General features: G+C 51.2%; 3 protein-coding genes across 3 annotated transcripts; 2 read left to right on the plus strand and 1 right to left on the minus strand.

Moving 5' to 3' along the window:
- Positions 1 to 2,487: 2,487 nt before the first annotated feature.
- P884DRAFT_243740 (alpha carbonic anhydrase) lies at positions 2,488 to 4,006 on the plus strand (the record flags this gene model as incomplete). Its single annotated transcript, XM_069440334.1, has 3 exons — positions 2,488 to 2,628; positions 2,690 to 2,981; positions 3,072 to 4,006. 3 exons carry the CDS (start codon positions 2,488 to 2,490, stop codon positions 3,584 to 3,586), a joined length of 948 nt encoding a protein of 315 aa, XP_069297725.1. The 3' UTR covers positions 3,587 to 4,006.
- A 3,368-nt stretch (positions 4,007 to 7,374) lies between these two features.
- On the minus strand, positions 7,375 to 7,903 carry P884DRAFT_157946 (Homeodomain-like protein; the record flags this gene model as incomplete). Its single annotated transcript, XM_069437251.1, has 2 exons — positions 7,375 to 7,512; positions 7,700 to 7,903. Coding segments are annotated over 2 exons (342 nt in total), but the record flags the coding sequence as incomplete, so codon positions are not given.
- A 3,348-nt stretch (positions 7,904 to 11,251) lies between these two features.
- Positions 11,252 to 13,160, plus strand: P884DRAFT_22612 (general substrate transporter). Its single transcript, XM_069439640.1, has 2 exons — positions 11,252 to 11,772; positions 11,896 to 13,160. Exons 1-2 carry the CDS (start codon positions 11,382 to 11,384, stop codon positions 13,101 to 13,103), a joined length of 1,599 nt encoding a protein of 532 aa, XP_069297727.1. The 5' UTR covers positions 11,252 to 11,381; the 3' UTR covers positions 13,104 to 13,160.
- The last annotated feature ends 4,297 nt before the right edge of the window (positions 13,161 to 17,457 follow it).

The raw sequence follows: 17,457 nt of genomic DNA on the forward strand, positions 1-17,457 counted from the left end.
CCCCCCAAAAAAAAAATAAAAAAAAATAAAAATTGCCGGCCAGATAGAGATAGCAAGAAGCTCAACACCTAATAATTTAGCCCACCCCCTACACGCGCGCAACGCGCGTATAGAAAGGTATATACTTTAAGATACGTAGATTTGAACTATACTACCCGATTAATAATACGGATAATATACGTAGAGATATTGATAGAAAACGTAGTTTTCGGACTTTTGAGTGTCTCTCCTTAACATTTCTTAGCATTTCTTGGCATCTTTCTGACAACAAGGTAGGTAATTTTTTAACTACTAATATCTCTACGCGTATTACCCATACCTGTAATATTGAGCAAGGAGTATAGTTAGAATCTACGAATCTTGAAGTATATAGCTATCTACGTACGTGTTCCGCGCGTATAGATGGTGGGTTAGTATTGGCTGTTGAACTGGATGTTGAACTTCTCCTGATTTCTGGCTCGAGCCGCATTTGAAGGGGGTGTGCAGGCCCAACAAACCGCAAAAGAGGACTTGGCGTTTGGCGGTCACAGTGAGTCAGCGGCTCTGCATGGGGAACTTATTTAAAGGTCGAGATGACCAAGCATCGCGGCATCACCTTTGGCACGGGCAGCGACACCCGAGACCGGGATAAAATTGCCTTTCCTTAATCAACGTCGGACCATTTAAATCTCCAACACAAAATAAATGTGCCAGTCCCGTTTATGAGACAGGGTTTGCTTGCTACCGCGACCGCCATTTATAGACTCGACTGGAGCTAAGCAATAACAAACCGCCTTTATGCGAGAAAGCTTCGTTGGGTTTGCTTGGCGCTCGAAATCGGGTCGCGGCAGAGTTTCGGTTGTGTCGGCCGTCTGGCCGAGGTCAGTCAGGACCCTGCTGCGGGCCAATGATGTTTGTCTGCGTCTTTGGAGGCGTTCCAATTCGAACTCCAGCAGGTTACTGAAGTTTCTGAATTTTGGCACGGGGATATACCATCATTCCACCAGCCAGGCTCGGTGTCAAACCCCGCCCGCTGATGCCGCTGGAGCTGCTGAAGTTGAGGGCTTATTGGCGCAAAACCTTCGAAGCGTGGTGAATGGACCCGTAGGGCGGCCGCTCTTCTTGCCCCTTCTTTATTGTCCTGGCGCCCCCGGGGGGGGGGGGGGGTCCTCCCTTTCTCGTCTCGATGCGGCGCTGTTCCCAGCCCTATTTCTCTTACAAGCAGAACATCCATACTGTGTATATACATCACTTCACTGAATACGCATTGCATCACACCCACACTTCAGAGTGATATTAGGTTTCGCATCTCATAAAGTAAAACCTCTAAGGCGCTGGCCAGATCAGCAACCAATAGTCCCTTCTCGTGCCTCGTCGTCTGAGGAAACCTACTAACGACGACGAGCAAGTTTTGCCGATGTCTCCCAGGGTAACGTGCTGTTCGTTTGGACTGTTTCAGAGCGCCGGGTTAAGCCTTAATTAACCATACGAAGTATTGAGCGCCATGTCGCGGGCGGTTTGTTTCATGACCACCTAAGCTCAACCAAGCGCGGACGGTTCGGCATGTAACACTCCCGTTCCCTTGCCAGGGACCTCTGACGTGGAGAGGTGCCTGGCGTTTTTCCGGGGTATTGAATGGCAAAGTGTGGGTGAGCAAGGCGGTGCAAGATGATGAGAATCTCCACGACCCCGTGTTTCTTGGCAATTACCTACACTATGTAACGGCACGAGTCAGACCAGAGCATCGACGATGGAGCTATTGAACTTTCGCGAGACAACTTTAAACAAAAGCCGGGAAGTCGGTCTCGATAAGCTCGCTTTAGTCAATTGCGGCTTCCCTATACCTTTATATCACAGGGTCGAGATTCTGCAATTCTCGTTTCGTTGTCGATGGCACACTAACTACCGACTGAGCCGCATAGCTTGGCCAGCCGCAGGAGGCCCTTCCCAGACACGTCCAGGCCCGCCAAGCTCGCCAAGCTGTGTGGTGCGGCATTACGCATTTTGCTTGGCTGTCGCGGCTTCACGGACCCCTTTCTTGGCTTGAGGGATGAAGCCAGAAATTTCCCGAAGATAAGGGGGCTCAAGCGGCCTTGGCTTCCAAAATACCGTTAGCAAGGCGTCTTGGCGATGCGCCCATGACGGCAGGCGAGATGCTCAGAGTTCCTTTGCGGGTTTAAGGGAAAAAGCACTGACGGCCAGGAGGCAGGCCCCTGAGCGACCTCCCCCAGGCCGGGAACTCCGGGTCGCCACCGGGGTTGGCCGTGTCGGTCGTGTCTACCGAGTGTACAAAGGCGATCCTCTCCCACTCCCTTGGGCCGGAAATGAGATCATGAATCGTACGGTGTTCTTTCTCTTGTGACGTTTATTTCTCTCTCGCTTGATAGAAGGTCTGGAACCTCTTTCGCTTCTGTACATGTTTTTCTATTAAGTAACTTTTTGTTTCATCACGCCTCTGTTCTGGATATTCTGTCCATCATATCATCATATTGTATCGCTCCTCTCAACATGGGTTTGACACTCGGAGCTCTCCTTCTGGCGGCATGGGCCACGCGGGCCTACGCATCCTGTGCCCACGGGACATTCCTCAGCCCTCGCGCCGAGGACGGGACGGTCGAGGTCGGCAAGTTCGGGTATACCGGCACCATCGTACGGCGGCTCCTCCCCCGCTCCCGGTCGACCGAGGCCGTCAAACTGACACTGATACCAGGGACCACTCAACTGGGCAGCGCTCGACTCCCCGGCCAACGGAGCCTGCGCAACCGGCACCCGCCAGTCGCCGATCGACATGGTCGACGGCGTCTTCGAGCTTCTCCAGGGGTCCGATGTGGAGCTGACGGTCAACGACATGCCCGAAGGCGCCGAGTTTGAGAACCTGGGCACCACCGTCGAGGTCATCACCCAGGGGGGCAGCTTGAAGGTCGGCGACAAGCAGTTCGAGCTGGAGCAGTTCCACTTCCATCTGCCCAGTGAGCACCTGGACAATGGGACAAGCCAAGCGAGTATGTCTCCTCCCCCCCCCTCCCCCGCCGGCACTTCCCGAGCAAGCAAACAAGCAAGCAATAAATACTGACCTTAACACCTTTTACTAGTGGAGATGCACATGGTCTTCCAGTCCGAGGCCCAAGAGATCGCCGTGATCGGCACGTACATCAATATCGCCGACACCAGCGCCGCGGCCCCTGCCAAGCGCTCGCGCGTCTTCGGCCGGCAAGAGGCCGAGCCGCCGGCCGCCGGCGCCGTCGCCGCGACGACCCTGCTTGAGACCATCTTCTCCGTCGTGGACAAGATCGCGGTCCCGGGGACCAAGACGACGACGCCGCCGCTGGTCATGTCCGAGGTCGTCGACGTCCTCAAGGCCAACGCGTTCCAGATCTACTCGGGCTCCCTGACCACGCCCCCGTGCAGCGAGGGCGTCAGCTGGCACGTGTCGACCGCCCGCCTCGGCGTCACCCCGGCCACCTTCGTCAAGGCCCGCGACGTCATCGGCTTCAACGCCCGCTTCCCGCAGAACAAGCCCGGCGAGCCCAACCTGCTCATGGTCTCGGCGCTCGGGTCCGCCGCCGCCGCCGTCGCGGCTATCGCGGGAGCTGGACCGGCCGCCTAAACCTATTTGGATTTGGTCCGTCTGTCCGCCCGTCCCCGTCTTAAGTGGACAGACTTGGCTTAGATGTTGGGCGCGTGTTTAGATATACCTACCTCTCGTCATGTCATTAGCTAGTTCCATGGTGAGCTATCAACGGGAGAACCGGGTGCGTGCTTGACAAGCAATGCCTGACTGCTGCACGGCTTCCACGGGCAGTGGACTGCTTCATGGAAATAAGTATATACGCAACGATGTTCCCGCCCCCTTTTCCGTCGGACAGCTCATGTCTTGCGATATATAACAACCTGCCGTCTGTGCCGAACGCAGTGGTGAGCTCCGAAAGCGTTGAAAATAGTGTCTGCAGTGGGTGGCTTGACGGAAAGAAAAGAGTGCCTTGTTGAACTATCTACAAAGGAGACAAAACGAGTGATATTTATAGACAAAAGAACTGGCCAATGTGTTCAACAGCGCCTCATACGCTGTGGCACGCGTGTGGCTAATGCTTTAGAAGCTCCATAGCTTCTGACAGTCTGTGGCGTCGAGACAAGTCATGCATCCCTCCGCCTAGCCACTCCTTTACTGCATTGCGGAGGTTGCTTCGTCTGCTTGAGTCATTGGCATGTGAACTACGGCAAGCTCCCAGTTCGAATACCATATTACGGCCGGGTCGTTCAATGGTCGCATTGTGTCTATCTACTTTTAAGTATTGTAATTACTTCCCGACTAACTCTACTATTCTGTTCTCGTCATATTACGTTCTCGTTTTGTCACCTCTACATTGTGCGTAGATTTTCGTCCCACGTAGCTATCTTCCAATCTATTTACTCTCCTGTTCAAACTCAATATTTCTACTACAAGCGTCATTATAGACCTTTCTGCCCTAACTCTCCGCGCAAACAAAACTCAAGACAAGTAGAACGGTTAACGAGGATGTCAAGGTACTTCCCTAGATATTATATGCTTTTGATTGGATCCTCCCTAGATTTTTCTTTTGTCTGAATATTTAGATAATTAACTATTGCGCTCTCCCCCCCAAATGCCCACTTTTGATGAGGACCTATATGAGTATTGTGCCTGAGGAGCCGATCAAGAGCCCTGTATCCCGGCTACAGAGAACGTTGAGATCCGTGTCCGAATTCTTACCCCTCTCTGGTGGTTCATAGTATGTGAGTTGCTTGGCAATCTTATGATTGACCCAAGTTCTAGAAATATCCTCGGGATTCAGTTCGGAAAACAATTCTCAGCCACCGACTTAAAGAAGGAGAGCGTAGAGTTTGATGGAACCGGACAAGTCAGAGAGCCCCAGACTACCTGCTTGATTAGTTGCATAGGTAAATTCCATTGTGGTCGAAACCAAGTAAGGTACCTAAGGTAGGTAAGGTAAGGAACAACATGAAGTGTCGATCAAGAGCAGGATGACAAGGGACTCTTGTCTGTTCTATTACTGTACTTATATGGAGGTCTTGGCAGTCTGGGCACTGCAACGTCTTTTGAAGCCGACCTCCGTAGAACATCGGTTAATTAATTATAATTAGCACGCGATCAGAATTACGCACACACGTCCGAGCTGTGTGTGTTTCGTCAACTTCAAGTGCACCACGCAGTACTCATGATATCTGATGGTCTTGCTCAGGGCTGACGCCGGGGAATCCATTGGATTAGCAAACACGCTGCGTTCACAAGACTGTTCGCGGAAGCCTGATGAATATGTACATACACCAGAAAAAAGACTCGGTCCAGGGAGTGGGGAAATCGAAGGGTACGCCGCACCCGACGATGGTACCTGGGAAAGCGTACAATCAAAGGGCATCGCGTCTTTGAAAGACGGCCTTGCCTTGGGTGGGCAAGTTGGCGACCCGAGGACGGGATGGCAACGGCATAGACAGTTTAGAACGTGGGGATAAAATATTAGCCGGTGGATTTGTTATACGGTAGTATTGAATATTTAATTATTCGGGGTTGTGGCTGTGTGCTTCTCTACGGTACACACCAGGCAACAAGGGGCGAAATCCTGCTGGGAGTTATGTTCTAGATATTGGTCCTTGTCTAAAGGAAACATTCCTTAGGTAGTTTTAACATTGTCCTAGGATAGGTAGTGGGTAGCTGCGAGAGGGCAGCGGTCCCGCTAGGCAACTAAGTATAGGTTAATTAGACATGTATCTACCTTACCTAGCGTCGGTAAGGTAAGGTACTACTTATGTGGATTGGCGTTCGACATCAGACAGAGAGAAAAATCGGCAAGCAAGCGACGCAACGAGGGGTTTTCGGCTGCGCTCCGCGGTCGCCGAGATATGGCGATGGGCCTCCTGACGATTTACAAGCGCATTTCTCCGAGAGTTCTTGAACCAGCGAGGGGAAAAGAGGGATGTTCATGCCGTGTAACCCCCTTTCAGTCAGCTGAACCGTCTCCGAACTCTGGTTACCTGTACTTACTCAGACATGACCGCATCGGCAGTTAGGAGACCCCACCGGATTTCTGTATAACCCAGGTCGGGCGAGGATCCGTTATATAGGTACCTAGATACGTAGTATCGCGAGTGGAACATCTTCGTGTACATAGGTGCAGGACATGACACCCTATGCAAGACGGAAAATTGCCCCTCGTCAGTATGTAGGTTGGAGGTAAGGTGGTAAGTAGTTGGCGCATGGTGTTGCGGGAGGGTGGGCAGCAAACGTCATCTAAGTAACAGTTGGATTTTCGTGCGTTGTATTGACCTCCAGAGTACCTTTCTAAGAAAAAGAAAAATAGAAGGAAAAAAAAAAAAAACAAGAAAGAAACAATGCAACCTAGGGCGCCAATAACTCATATACGTTCGTGTAACCATCCATTCCGTCTCCTGTGTAACGCCGCTGTGCTCCACATGTTCCTCGGCCGCGTTCGTTCGGATCGAACGGCGCCCACAAGCGACCTGCGAGACAATCTAGCCAGGATGCTGCGTGTGGATCCGCCACCCCGGAAATCCATTATATTTAAACGCCTTGGTATCCCTCCCTTCCCTCCCTGTCCTCCCGGCGGTCCGAGTGCTTGCTTGCTACCCAGCCCTCAACCGCAGCGTCAGCGTGACCTGGTCCTCTTCGACCGCCCGCCTCTTGATTTCCGACATGGCCGCATCCACGAGATGATACGCGACCGTCCTGAGGTTCCCCCGCTGGCAGGTAAGCGTCAAGTCGATGGCGTCGCCGTTGCCGCCGTTGTCGGTGAGGGTTGCCCGTGGTTGGTCCGGGAGACCCTCGCCGAGGGCCGGGCCGACGGAGAAAGCGGCGCTGCTCCGCGAGCTAAAGGCGCTGCTGTCCAGCAGCAGATCACCGCTGCTGTTGCTGCTGTGGAACCCGGCCGTCTGGTGGCCGGACAAGGAGGACGCGTTCGCGCCGCTGAGAAACGACTGCCACGCGCTCTGGTCCCCCCCTCCCGGGAGATCTGCGGCCTCGGGCGGGTTGCCCGGCGGGCGTGCGTCGCTCATAATGACCAGGGTCCTGGAGTTCCCCGCGTCCGTGGTCGCCACCATGAACTGGTTCGCCACGTCGTCGACCGGACTGGCATGGCTAGTCGGCGGCCCCGTCCGGTCCCCCTCGGTGCCGTTCAGCGACTGCGGTCCGGAGAGGCTGGTCGCGCTCGACTCGCCGTCCTCGAGTGGGAAGTTCGGGGGCGTGGGGAGCCCGGCCGCGGCGGTTGTGAAGTCGAACGGGGCACCGAAAGTGGAGGACGGCAGCGGCGACGACGCCGCCGTGGCGGTGCCGCTGGCGCTGGCGCTGGCGTTGGCGCTCGCGCTCGCGCTCGCGCTGGAACCGGATAGCGGCTTCGCGCCGCCGCGTTTGCGCCTCATGCGGCGCAATAAGAGGGAATAGCGGTTCTTGAGGGCCAGTGGCGCCCGTCCCTCGAGGAAATTGTCGGCGATGGATTTCCAGTTTGTGCCGAACGTGCCGACCAGGTGGAGAAGTAACCGATCCTGCGGGTTTGACCGTGTTAGCGGGCGCCGTTGACGTCAATGCAACCAACCGCCAAGCAGTTTCTCCGTTCCAAATTACAAAAAAGGAGGTTGTGGTGCCCGCGTAGCTGGGGAGAAGGGAAAGAGAAGGGAAAATTAAAGGGGGGGGGGAGGGGAAGGGGGGGCGCCGGCGTCAACCAACACTCACTTCGTGTGGAGACCACGGGCTATGATCGAGCTCGGGGTTCAGGTTTTCGTTCCAGCGCTTGGCGCACTGGTCTCCATTGCGAGTCTCAACCTTGGCTGCCACCGCAACCCAGCAGTTGCCGTACTGCGCGACGGCTTCCCGCAAGCGTTTGTCCTCGTCGGGCGACCAAGTTCCTGTCTTGACGGGTTTCGAAGACGAGCCCATTCCCGCTTCCTGGTGGTGCCTTTTCATGGTCCCTGATGAGACTGCAATGTCCGGGCGGCGGTGGCGGCTCGGCGGCCCCCTATTTTTCTATTTGCTTTCTCCGGACGCCTAACCGTGGGCGAGGCGGTATATAGCCTCCCCCTATCGGACTAACTGTCTGGCTAACGTCTGACCTCAGCGCTTACCGGTTGAGCCACACCAAAGCAAAGCTGCGGCACAGCTTCCCTCGAACCGAGAAAGCGATGATGCCACGAAGGGCCCGCGGTGCAGCCGCACAGGTTACTCTCGAGCATGTTCATGCCACCTGGAAGCTCCGGCGTGTTACGGGTAAGCTTCTTCACCTTGCAAGGGTCCTGACAAGGGTCCCGACATAGAACACCGCCTTTCAGAACGAGACAGCAGAATACTGCAAGGAAAGGCCGGATGTTGGTTTAATAAACAATGAGGGATAATCCAGGAGAGGAAGGATTATACTTGCAATCTATCTCTCTCTACGTATGATCATCTACGAAATTGACTTTGAACGTGGTGAAGGCTCCAGAGTTTATGCTGAGATAATTAACCGAGGAAAAACTTTGTGGCACGCCACTGCAGGAGAAGGTACATACGTGGACTGCGTGGGTGCTGGTGTAGGTGCTGAAGTACCTTAGGTTCCGGAAACGTGGTCCGAGGAGCCTGCTTTCGCAATCTTCGAACCAATCATAGGCGGATCTGCACCTCGGTCCTTCCTCCTCGCATAGACTTTGAAGGTAAAAATCAACTAAACAGGGGCATCGCAAAAACCGCTGAATCGGCAGCCGCAATGCCTGACAGGGCTTGGTTTCCTATTTAGGTTATGGAGACAGGCGTGCGTGTGTGCGTGTGCGCGTGTGTGATAGGGTCGGGCTGTTGGCTCCCTAGGTAGGAGGAGGTCTGTAAAAGATAGGGCAGACCATTCAGCGGGTTGTCAAGAGGGGAGTGGAGACGAGAATCTGCTTATCACGCCATCTCTGGGCCGGGTAAGCAACAGGCCGCAGACCGAACATACTGCGGTGATGTTGAGTCAAACGAACCATGCAGGATGTAAGTTTTTGTTAACGTTAGGCGAGGAAAAACCCACGGAAACCCACGAAGCTACGTTGCGTAGCACTCATCTCACCCCCGGAACACTACTTTACGGAGCACTACGTAGCCTCGTGTGGGGCGATGTTCTAATTACGCTAGCGTGCGTCTCGTGTAGTCAGAAAAGCAGGTAGTTAATTAATACTCAACTAGGGTAGTTACATCTGTATCCCTGCCCGCATATCAGGATCTCAATGTACAGACTACCTACTGTAAAGTACGACGAAAATGCGGCTTAGAGTCGGCCACTTATTTCCCAACCGAGGATGCTGCAAGTGGCAAAAGTAGGAGATAAACGACACATGTCAAGAGAACGGCGGAGGATGATAACGATCCGGGCTCCGGATTTGGTCCTTGCCCTTGCTTGTCAGAGCCAAGGAAAGGAAGCAACAGGGCCAAGGATTGTGCGAATTCTTTCCTAAGGTACCTGACTACTAGTCTTCCTTCCTCCTGCGCTTTTGTCTCTTTCCCTGCCTTCCTCGAACCCCCCACGCCTCGTACGATACGTTCTGTGCAGTAAGCACTAGTCGCGTCGATATTAGTGGCGATCGCTCACTTACTGCTTCGCATCGGAGTAGCTTCCGCGATGCTCAGTGCCTGCGGGCGCAACTTATACCCTTTTAGTCTAATTTCAACCTCCTAGGGCCTCACTAGTCCTGACATTGCCCCGAGTGTCGTAGAGAAGGTTGGATGGAGCATCAGAGAGTAGCATCTCTTTCCATGGGGAAGAGCCGGAAGCTTTCCTCACGATGTGTGCATGGAAAGGATGTCTGGAAGGGGTTTCTTATCATGCTTCAGTACCTGCTATCGAGTACGAGAACGAAGAGACCAATGGTAGACAGGAAAGTGTGGAATGGAGGTGTTTACCACGGGAGGACGGGACACGTCAGAGTAAGGTACGGATTACAGAGTACAGAGCGTGGGTACAGGTTTGCCAAGACACAAGTCAGGAATACAAAGTAGGTCCGGCCCTCATCGCGGGTGTGCTACATTGGCGTTGGGATGGCAGGCGTCTGTCTGACTGACGGGTGGCGCTGCGGGTGCCACCCGTTTCTGCCGTAGCGCAGCCGCGGAGGGGCCTTTAGTGTACTCCGTACGGATTACGGATTACACTAAAGTCAAGATGCGGCGGCGTGCCGGGCGCTGTTTCGGGGACTGTTGGTGGTCCCGGCCCCACTAGGGCTCCCGGCCCCACCAGGGTTGCAGCGATCCACATCTTTCCGCAGGGTGGCCCCAGCCAGCCTTCGCTTCCTTCCACCACCCATCGTCGCAGTAATAGCAGATACGGATTATACGAAGATAGCTCGCTTTCCGCATCCCACAGAGACCGAGTTTGTATACTCCGGGTCCGAAAAAAACTACAACGATGGCGACCTTGTGCCTGTTCTGTACAAGCAGTGTAGTACGCAGAGGTGCTGTGGTGGAGAGTCGACCCCTTCCATCCCCCCTCCATCCCCCCTCCATCCCCCTTCCACCCCGTTAGCCGTTTTTGTTCATGTTCTTCGTTCCTTTTTGTTGGGGAAGCGGGGGGTGTGTGTTTAGTAAACAAACTCTGGACATGGGAGAACAACGGAGGACGGAGATCGGGGATATTCGGGCTCGGCCCGCAATTGGATCCTAAAGTGATATGGGTCGACATCATCAGGACGGGATAGGAGCAGCTTCAGTTCCCTCTCATGTCCGCGGCTGCTTGGGGCAGTAGCATCTCGCATCCTGCATGCACCGTGAATGAAACCTTTCCAACCGCCTTTATTCTCCAGTCTGTACGGATTAGATGACCGCAGATACCCCTGCCAACGTCCCCTGCAACCGGCTTTTGCTCTGTACGGATTAGTTGCCAGATAACCTCGGAGACCCCTGCCAATCACGTTACTATGAGTACATCTGTCCGATCTTCAACATATTACTAAGCGAACGGAGCAACTTTCGTGCGAATTTCTAATCGGCGTATCCCTGCTCCGAGCAGAGTCAGGCTTTCTCGTTCGGAGTGACTGCTTGGGGGCCACGGCTGCGGAACGATGGTTGCTCCAAGCTTGCCAACCGCGATTCGCTTCATTCCCGAGATGACTAAGCCCGCACCAAACGACGGAGTAACTAGTACAACAAGGCAGACTCATCACCGTGTCCTCTGTAAGAGAAGCCAAGGCTGATATTTATTCGCATCGCGCTAGCGGCCTTCACACTTTTCGCAGCCATGTGTATTGAAACACCACCACCAGCCGTGCTCGTTTTTCTCTGGCCCGGGGAAGTCGCTCGACAACTTCTGAGGCTTTTTTGTTGAACCCCCCCCCCCCTTTTTTTCCCAAACAAACATACCTGGTACCTGATCCTCAGTCGTCCACAGCCTGAACGGCCGGATCCTTCCGCGGCCTTCCCTATGCAGTCTTTCCTTCAGCACCGCCGCCTTCGGCTGGTGGCCGAGCGAGATGTTGCGAGGCTGAGCAAGCCCCAGAGCGGCTCGCCCGCACCAACAGACAGCGGCAAGAATGAGTCTTCATCCCTCGAGGCAGGGAGAGAGGCGAACGGCAAGCCGAACCCGATACCCGGCGTCGAGCTCTCCCAAGATGGCACCGTGTACCAGGTCGGCTGGGCCGACGGCGACCCCGAAAATCCGCAGAACTGGGGTGCGGCCAAGAAGTGGTGGGCGACGGCGGCGGTGTGTCTGATTGCCATTGCCGTCAGCATCCCGTCCTCGATCGATGCCCCGGTCGCCACCCAGTTCAACGAGGAATACGGCGTCGGGCCCATTGCTGGGTCTCTGACTACAGGTAATTAATGGCTTACCGCCTTGCGGGACCCTTACTCTTCCCTCTTAGGAGCTCCTGGAAGAAAGGGAAAAAAAAGGAAGAAGAAGAAGAAGAAGAATTAAAAACTAACCGCGTGTCCCATAGGCATGTACCTGATTGGTATCGGCGTCGGGTCCATGTTTGCCGCGCCCTTCTCGGAGACGTTTGGACGCAACTGGGTTTACTTCAGCACCCTGACCGTCTTCATCCTCTTCTGCGTCGGCAAGGCCCTCGCGCCCAACTACGGTGCCGCCATCGTGTTCCGCTTCCTGGTCGGCTTCTTCGGCGCCGCGCCGCTCACGGTCGGTGGCGGCACCGTCGCCGACATTTGGGGTCCGCTCGAGATCACCTTCAGCCTCCCCTTCGTGACCATGACGTCGTACGCCGGCCCCATCCTGGGGCCCATCATCGGTGCCTATCTCCCCAACATCGGCTTCCGGTGGGCCGACTGGATCTCCATCATCATCGCCGGCGCCGTCATGGCCATCATCTTCTTCTTCCAGCCCGAGACCTTCGGCCCGACCCTGCTCGAGTGGCGGGCGGAGCACCTGCGCAAGCTCACCGGCGATTCGCGCTACCAGGTCCCGGGCCACGCCTCGGCCGGGTCGCTGGGCCGGCGCCTGCTCACCAACTGCCTGCGGCCCTTCGCCATGACGTACACGGAGCCCATCATCCTGGTCTTCTCCTTCTACCTGATCATCCTCTACATCGTGCTCTTCACCTTCCTGAACGGCTTCCCGTACATCTTCGCCGAGACGTACGGCATCTCCGAGTCGCTCACCTTCATCATCTGGACCGCCCTGCTCGCCGGCGACGTCGTGGCCATCCCGCTGATCCCCATCGTCTACGGCTGGACCAAGAAGGCGGCGGCCAGGGCTGCCGAGGCGGGCCAGCCCCTGGCGCCCGAGGTGTGCCTCTACTTCGCCATGCTGGGCGGCTCCGTCCTCATGCCCATCTCGCTCTTCTGGATCGGCTGGACGTGCTACCCGGGCATCAGCATCTGGTCCCCCATCGTCGGCGTCTTCGTCTTTGGCTACTCGCTCGTCACCATCTTCACCACCACGTACATCTACATCGTCTTCGTCTACCTGCAGTACGCCGGCTCCGCCCTCTCCTTCATGACCTTCAGCCGCTACCTCATCTCGGGCGCCCTCCTGCCCGCCTCGGTGCCCATGTACGAGAACCTCGGGCCGCACTTCACCCTCACCTGGATCGGTGCGGTCGCGGCCGTCATGGCGCCCCTGCCCTTCGTGCTGTACCGCTACGGCCACAAGGTTCGGGCGATGAGCAAGAACGTGCAGAACAAGGCGTGAGTTGGGGAGTGGCGGCGGAGGGGGGCCCAACAAAACTTGAATCGGATGACACACACGGTTGGCAGAGTGTTCGCCTGAGTGGTGTGTAATTAACCCTGCAGTGCACACCCATTATTAATTACTTGGTTGTGTCGGCCGCGACGTCACCATCCTGATCCCGTGACAAATTCGATTCAAAACCCAAAGGGGATGATGGGACCGTGTCGCATCCGGGAGATGGGAGTGATATATTTTCGAGCTTGGAAGGTTGATGGTTATTAGTTGCATTTCGATACCCATCTTTATCGAGATTGTCGATGGCGGAGTGAGATGACGAGTTGAATTATTAGACTCCGACTTTCTTTGGGCGTTGTTTCGAACCATGGATCTTCACACACACGCACACATACCCAGTCATAATAGACGATACAAAACTTGGATAGAATCGCTTTCTACGTGTTTTCGGGTGCCTCTTGAGCTAATTACACGGTACGATCTCAACTTAGTTACGGCAAAAATCTAGGTACGTACTAGGTAAGGTACAGAAGACACTAACATAGGATTGTGCCTGATTATCCCACGCGGACCCTGAAACTCTCACCAATAGTTAACGTTAGTTAAAAAGTCCGAGCTGATTTCAAACCCAATCTGGCCACGCCCTTGCAACCCCACAACGGCAAGGCGTGGGAAGAAGTGGGGCCTAGAAGGGCACCTCACCCTGGAAAGACAAACTTACTACGAAGGTTGGTCCGGGAAGACTTTGCAAACCTATGCCAAGGCTAGGCATGTAACAACGTGCGAAGTACACCCACAATCTTATTTGTACTGTAACTTGTATAGTAAACAGATCCTCACCGTACATCCAGGTTCCTCTCTACCTATCCTGCCTATCCTGCCCATCAGAGCCTACAAGTCTTCTAGACACGGTAGTTATAATACTTTCCAGAGCGTTCTAGTAAGCTATCCTTTCCTAACTTGATAACTCCTGCTAACCGGCCATCAGTTAGCCTATATTACAATGGCTCCTCTGCCCATAGACTCTCCTATACCTACTAAGTCAAGCCGTAAATATATAACTATTGCCTAATACGTTTAAGCTCTTACCCTCTATTCTAAGGGAGCTAAGATATCTGAAATCAAAGCTACTACTAGTATAAAATAAAGGGCATTCTTGTAACAAACCTAACTCAGACTTCTTCTAAAAGGGTTCAGACGAAGGTAAGTGATGCGGGACAAGTATACAGGTCGTCTGAGGGATTCGGTAAAGCCAAAGGGTTCACAACAACAGAGTTGTCTCTTCATAGTAGTGCGATACTATTAGGAGTACTATGATTATAAGTTACTATTACTAGTAAACTTCCCAGAGTCCACTATAACGAGTGGCTATCTATATATATATATAACCCTGGTAATTACTCCTGATTACGGTGATCGTAAGTGATCGTATGGTAGTAATTACCCTGATCACTGGTAAGCGTAGTGATTACAGCGCTTCTCATGTCGTAATTAGTCCTTCCGTTCCCTTGGCTTGATTGGTCTGTCTGTGCTAGTGGCCTAGGCGGCATCTGTATGTATATTTCTGTGACACGATACCCCTCCTTCAAGGCTTTCGACCTGAAAGCCCTCTTTAGGCCGTTTTAAATAGCGCTAACATCCCTTGCGATCCTTATATGTATTTTTCTCTTTAGCTCCTTGTTATCCTTTATACTATTAATTATACTATCTAACGTATATAGGTCCTAAGTATCTATTTGTTATAAGTATCTAGCTTAGTTTATTTCCGATTATAGGTTTATAGTAATAGCGTATTCCTATTATATAGAGTATAACTAAGTATATAAAATGATTAAAAAATCTTATTACTATAAGGCTTATATATATTAGGGTTATACTTATAATAGTTCTAACGTTCTAGTTTCTTCTTATAGGTTCTCGTTCCCTTACGAAGGTATATTACTAATTATAGTATAATAGATTATATTATATATAAGTAACGTCATTTAAAGGCTAAAGAGAAAGAGGCCGAAACCTTGCTATAATGTGACGAACCCAACTCAGACTTCTTCTGAAAGGGTTCAGACGAAGGTGAGTGACGCGGGGTAAGTGTGCAGGTCGTCTGAGGGATTCGGTAAAGCCAAAAGGTTCACAACAACAGAGTTGTCTCTCACAATAGTGCGATACTGTTAGAAGTACTGTAATTGTGAAGGCGGTTGCTATCACTGGTGAACTCCAGAGTCCACTAGAACGAGTGACTATCTACATGTATATATAACCTTCCCGGATCACCTTGATCAGTCCTTGGTCAGTGATCCTGGTGAGCCGCTCATCGCGATCAGTGACTTTACGCTGATCTTGGTGATCGTAAGCCAGCGTACGGTGGGGCTCACAGTGCTCCCTACGTTATGATTGGTTCTTCCTGTCCTTTCGGCTTGATTGGCCTATCTGTGCCGGTGGCCCAGGCGGCATCTGCATGCATATTTCCGTGATATATAAGAATACTAATGTAAAGCTTCTAAGGCGTTAGCCTATTTAACTTGGGTTTGTAAGTAACAAGAGTTTCTAATAGAGAAGGGGGCAGATATAGTTACACGGGGTTTGTTAAATCCAGATAAATTAGAGGCGGTAGAGTAGTAGGAATCGGAGGCTATCCTAAATGTATAGCTTAACGGTGGTATCGACATTATTAACTAAGGTACTATCTTTAATTCTATCCTAGGTTTGCCTTTAGCTGATCTAGGTTCTACTAATAGAACTGTTCGAGTTTCTTAGGGCAGTTTAAGTTCTTGACTAGTTCCTATAAGTTATCTTCTAATCTAAAATCAAGCCATTTAACTAGATACTATAGTTCCCTGTTGATAATACATAAATCTAGAATTTCTTCGATATCCTATTCTTCCTCTTTGTCCTCTGCTTCGATGTTAGTAGCGATCTTAGCATTTTTTGGTACTAGTTTAAGAAGTAAAATATAAAAAACATCTGTCTATAGTTATATAGATGACGGTAACGATAGTTGATAGTTAGATATTAAGATTTATTCCTTGATAATGAAGGATCTAACCTTCTTAAAGTCTAGCTTTATACTTAGTCGTTTGGTTTATAGGTTTTGTACGATTAGATAGACTTTGTCTCCCCTCTCTAGGTAAGGTCCCTCGAGCCTATATTTGTCGTAGTGGTTCTTTATTCTGGTTCTGACAAACTCAAGTTCCTTTTTAAGTTTCTTATATAATGTATATATCTACTCTACTTTGACTGCCGCTCTTGGCACTATAACCTCTAGTCCTTGCCTTAGGTCTACTTTATATCTATAGTTCGTAAAGAACGGTATAACTTTGGTTATTTCTATCGGTGTCGTATTATAGGCAAGTTATATTATTAGTAGTAGTATAACCTAGTTATCCTACTAGTAGTTAATATAAGAACGGAGGTATTGCTTGATAACTTAGTTTAGTCGCTCCGTTTATCTATTAGTCTATAGGTAATATGCCGTTGATAGTTTACTATTAATATCTAATCGTTATATTAACGCTTGCTAGAACTTCGATATGAACTTGGTATCTCTATTAGTAATCTATTCTTATGGCTAAGCATATACTAATGTAACTTGCCAATAGATTATATCTACCAGCTATTTAGCTATCTAGGACTCCTTATAGGGAAAGAAGTATACCTATTTAGTTAGGCAATCTACTATAGTAAGAATATTATTATAGATTACTCCTATAGCTATATCCTTAGATTCTAGCAGCTTCGTAATGAAGTCTATTATAACTAAACTCTATGGTTTGTTAGCTGTTAGTAGTGGCTAAAGTAGCCCGTACGGCTTGTATTATGCTATCTTGCTTCGATTGCAGATATCGTAGCTCTATACGACTTCCTTAACTTGTACTATTAACTATGGAAAGTCATAGTATTTCTTGACTTATATAACGGTCTTTATAACTCCTTTATATCCTCTAAGTTTTGACTCGTAAAGCTCTTAAATCATTTATAGCTATTAGTCTTTGTTATAGATATACACTTTGCCTTAGTACTAGAGTTTCCTATCTTTTTCTTCTACTCCGTTAGGTGCCACTAGTCTAGGTGTTACTTGATACTATGCCTTGTTAGTCCTTTCTTCTCGAAAGATTATATAATATTCTAAGAACAAGTCGAGTAGATCATCTTCTATAGGTGTCTACGTTTCGTGATATAGCGTTCTATCTATTCGTTCCTTAAATAACGGTAGCGTTATTTCCGTTCGTCCTTCTATATGATCCGTTCGTCCTTCTATATAATCCGTTCGTCGGCTTAAAGCGTCTACTCGTACGTTCTCTTTACCTTTCTTGTAGCAGATCTCAAAGTTAAATTCCGCAAGGAATTCTGCCTATTGTATTTG

The sequence above is a fragment of the Thermothelomyces heterothallicus genome, assembly GCF_042370625.1.
Source record: "Thermothelomyces heterothallicus CBS 202.75 unplaced genomic scaffold P884_scaffold_11, whole genome shotgun sequence".
Taxonomy (NCBI): domain Eukaryota; kingdom Fungi; phylum Ascomycota; class Sordariomycetes; order Sordariales; family Chaetomiaceae; genus Thermothelomyces; species Thermothelomyces heterothallicus.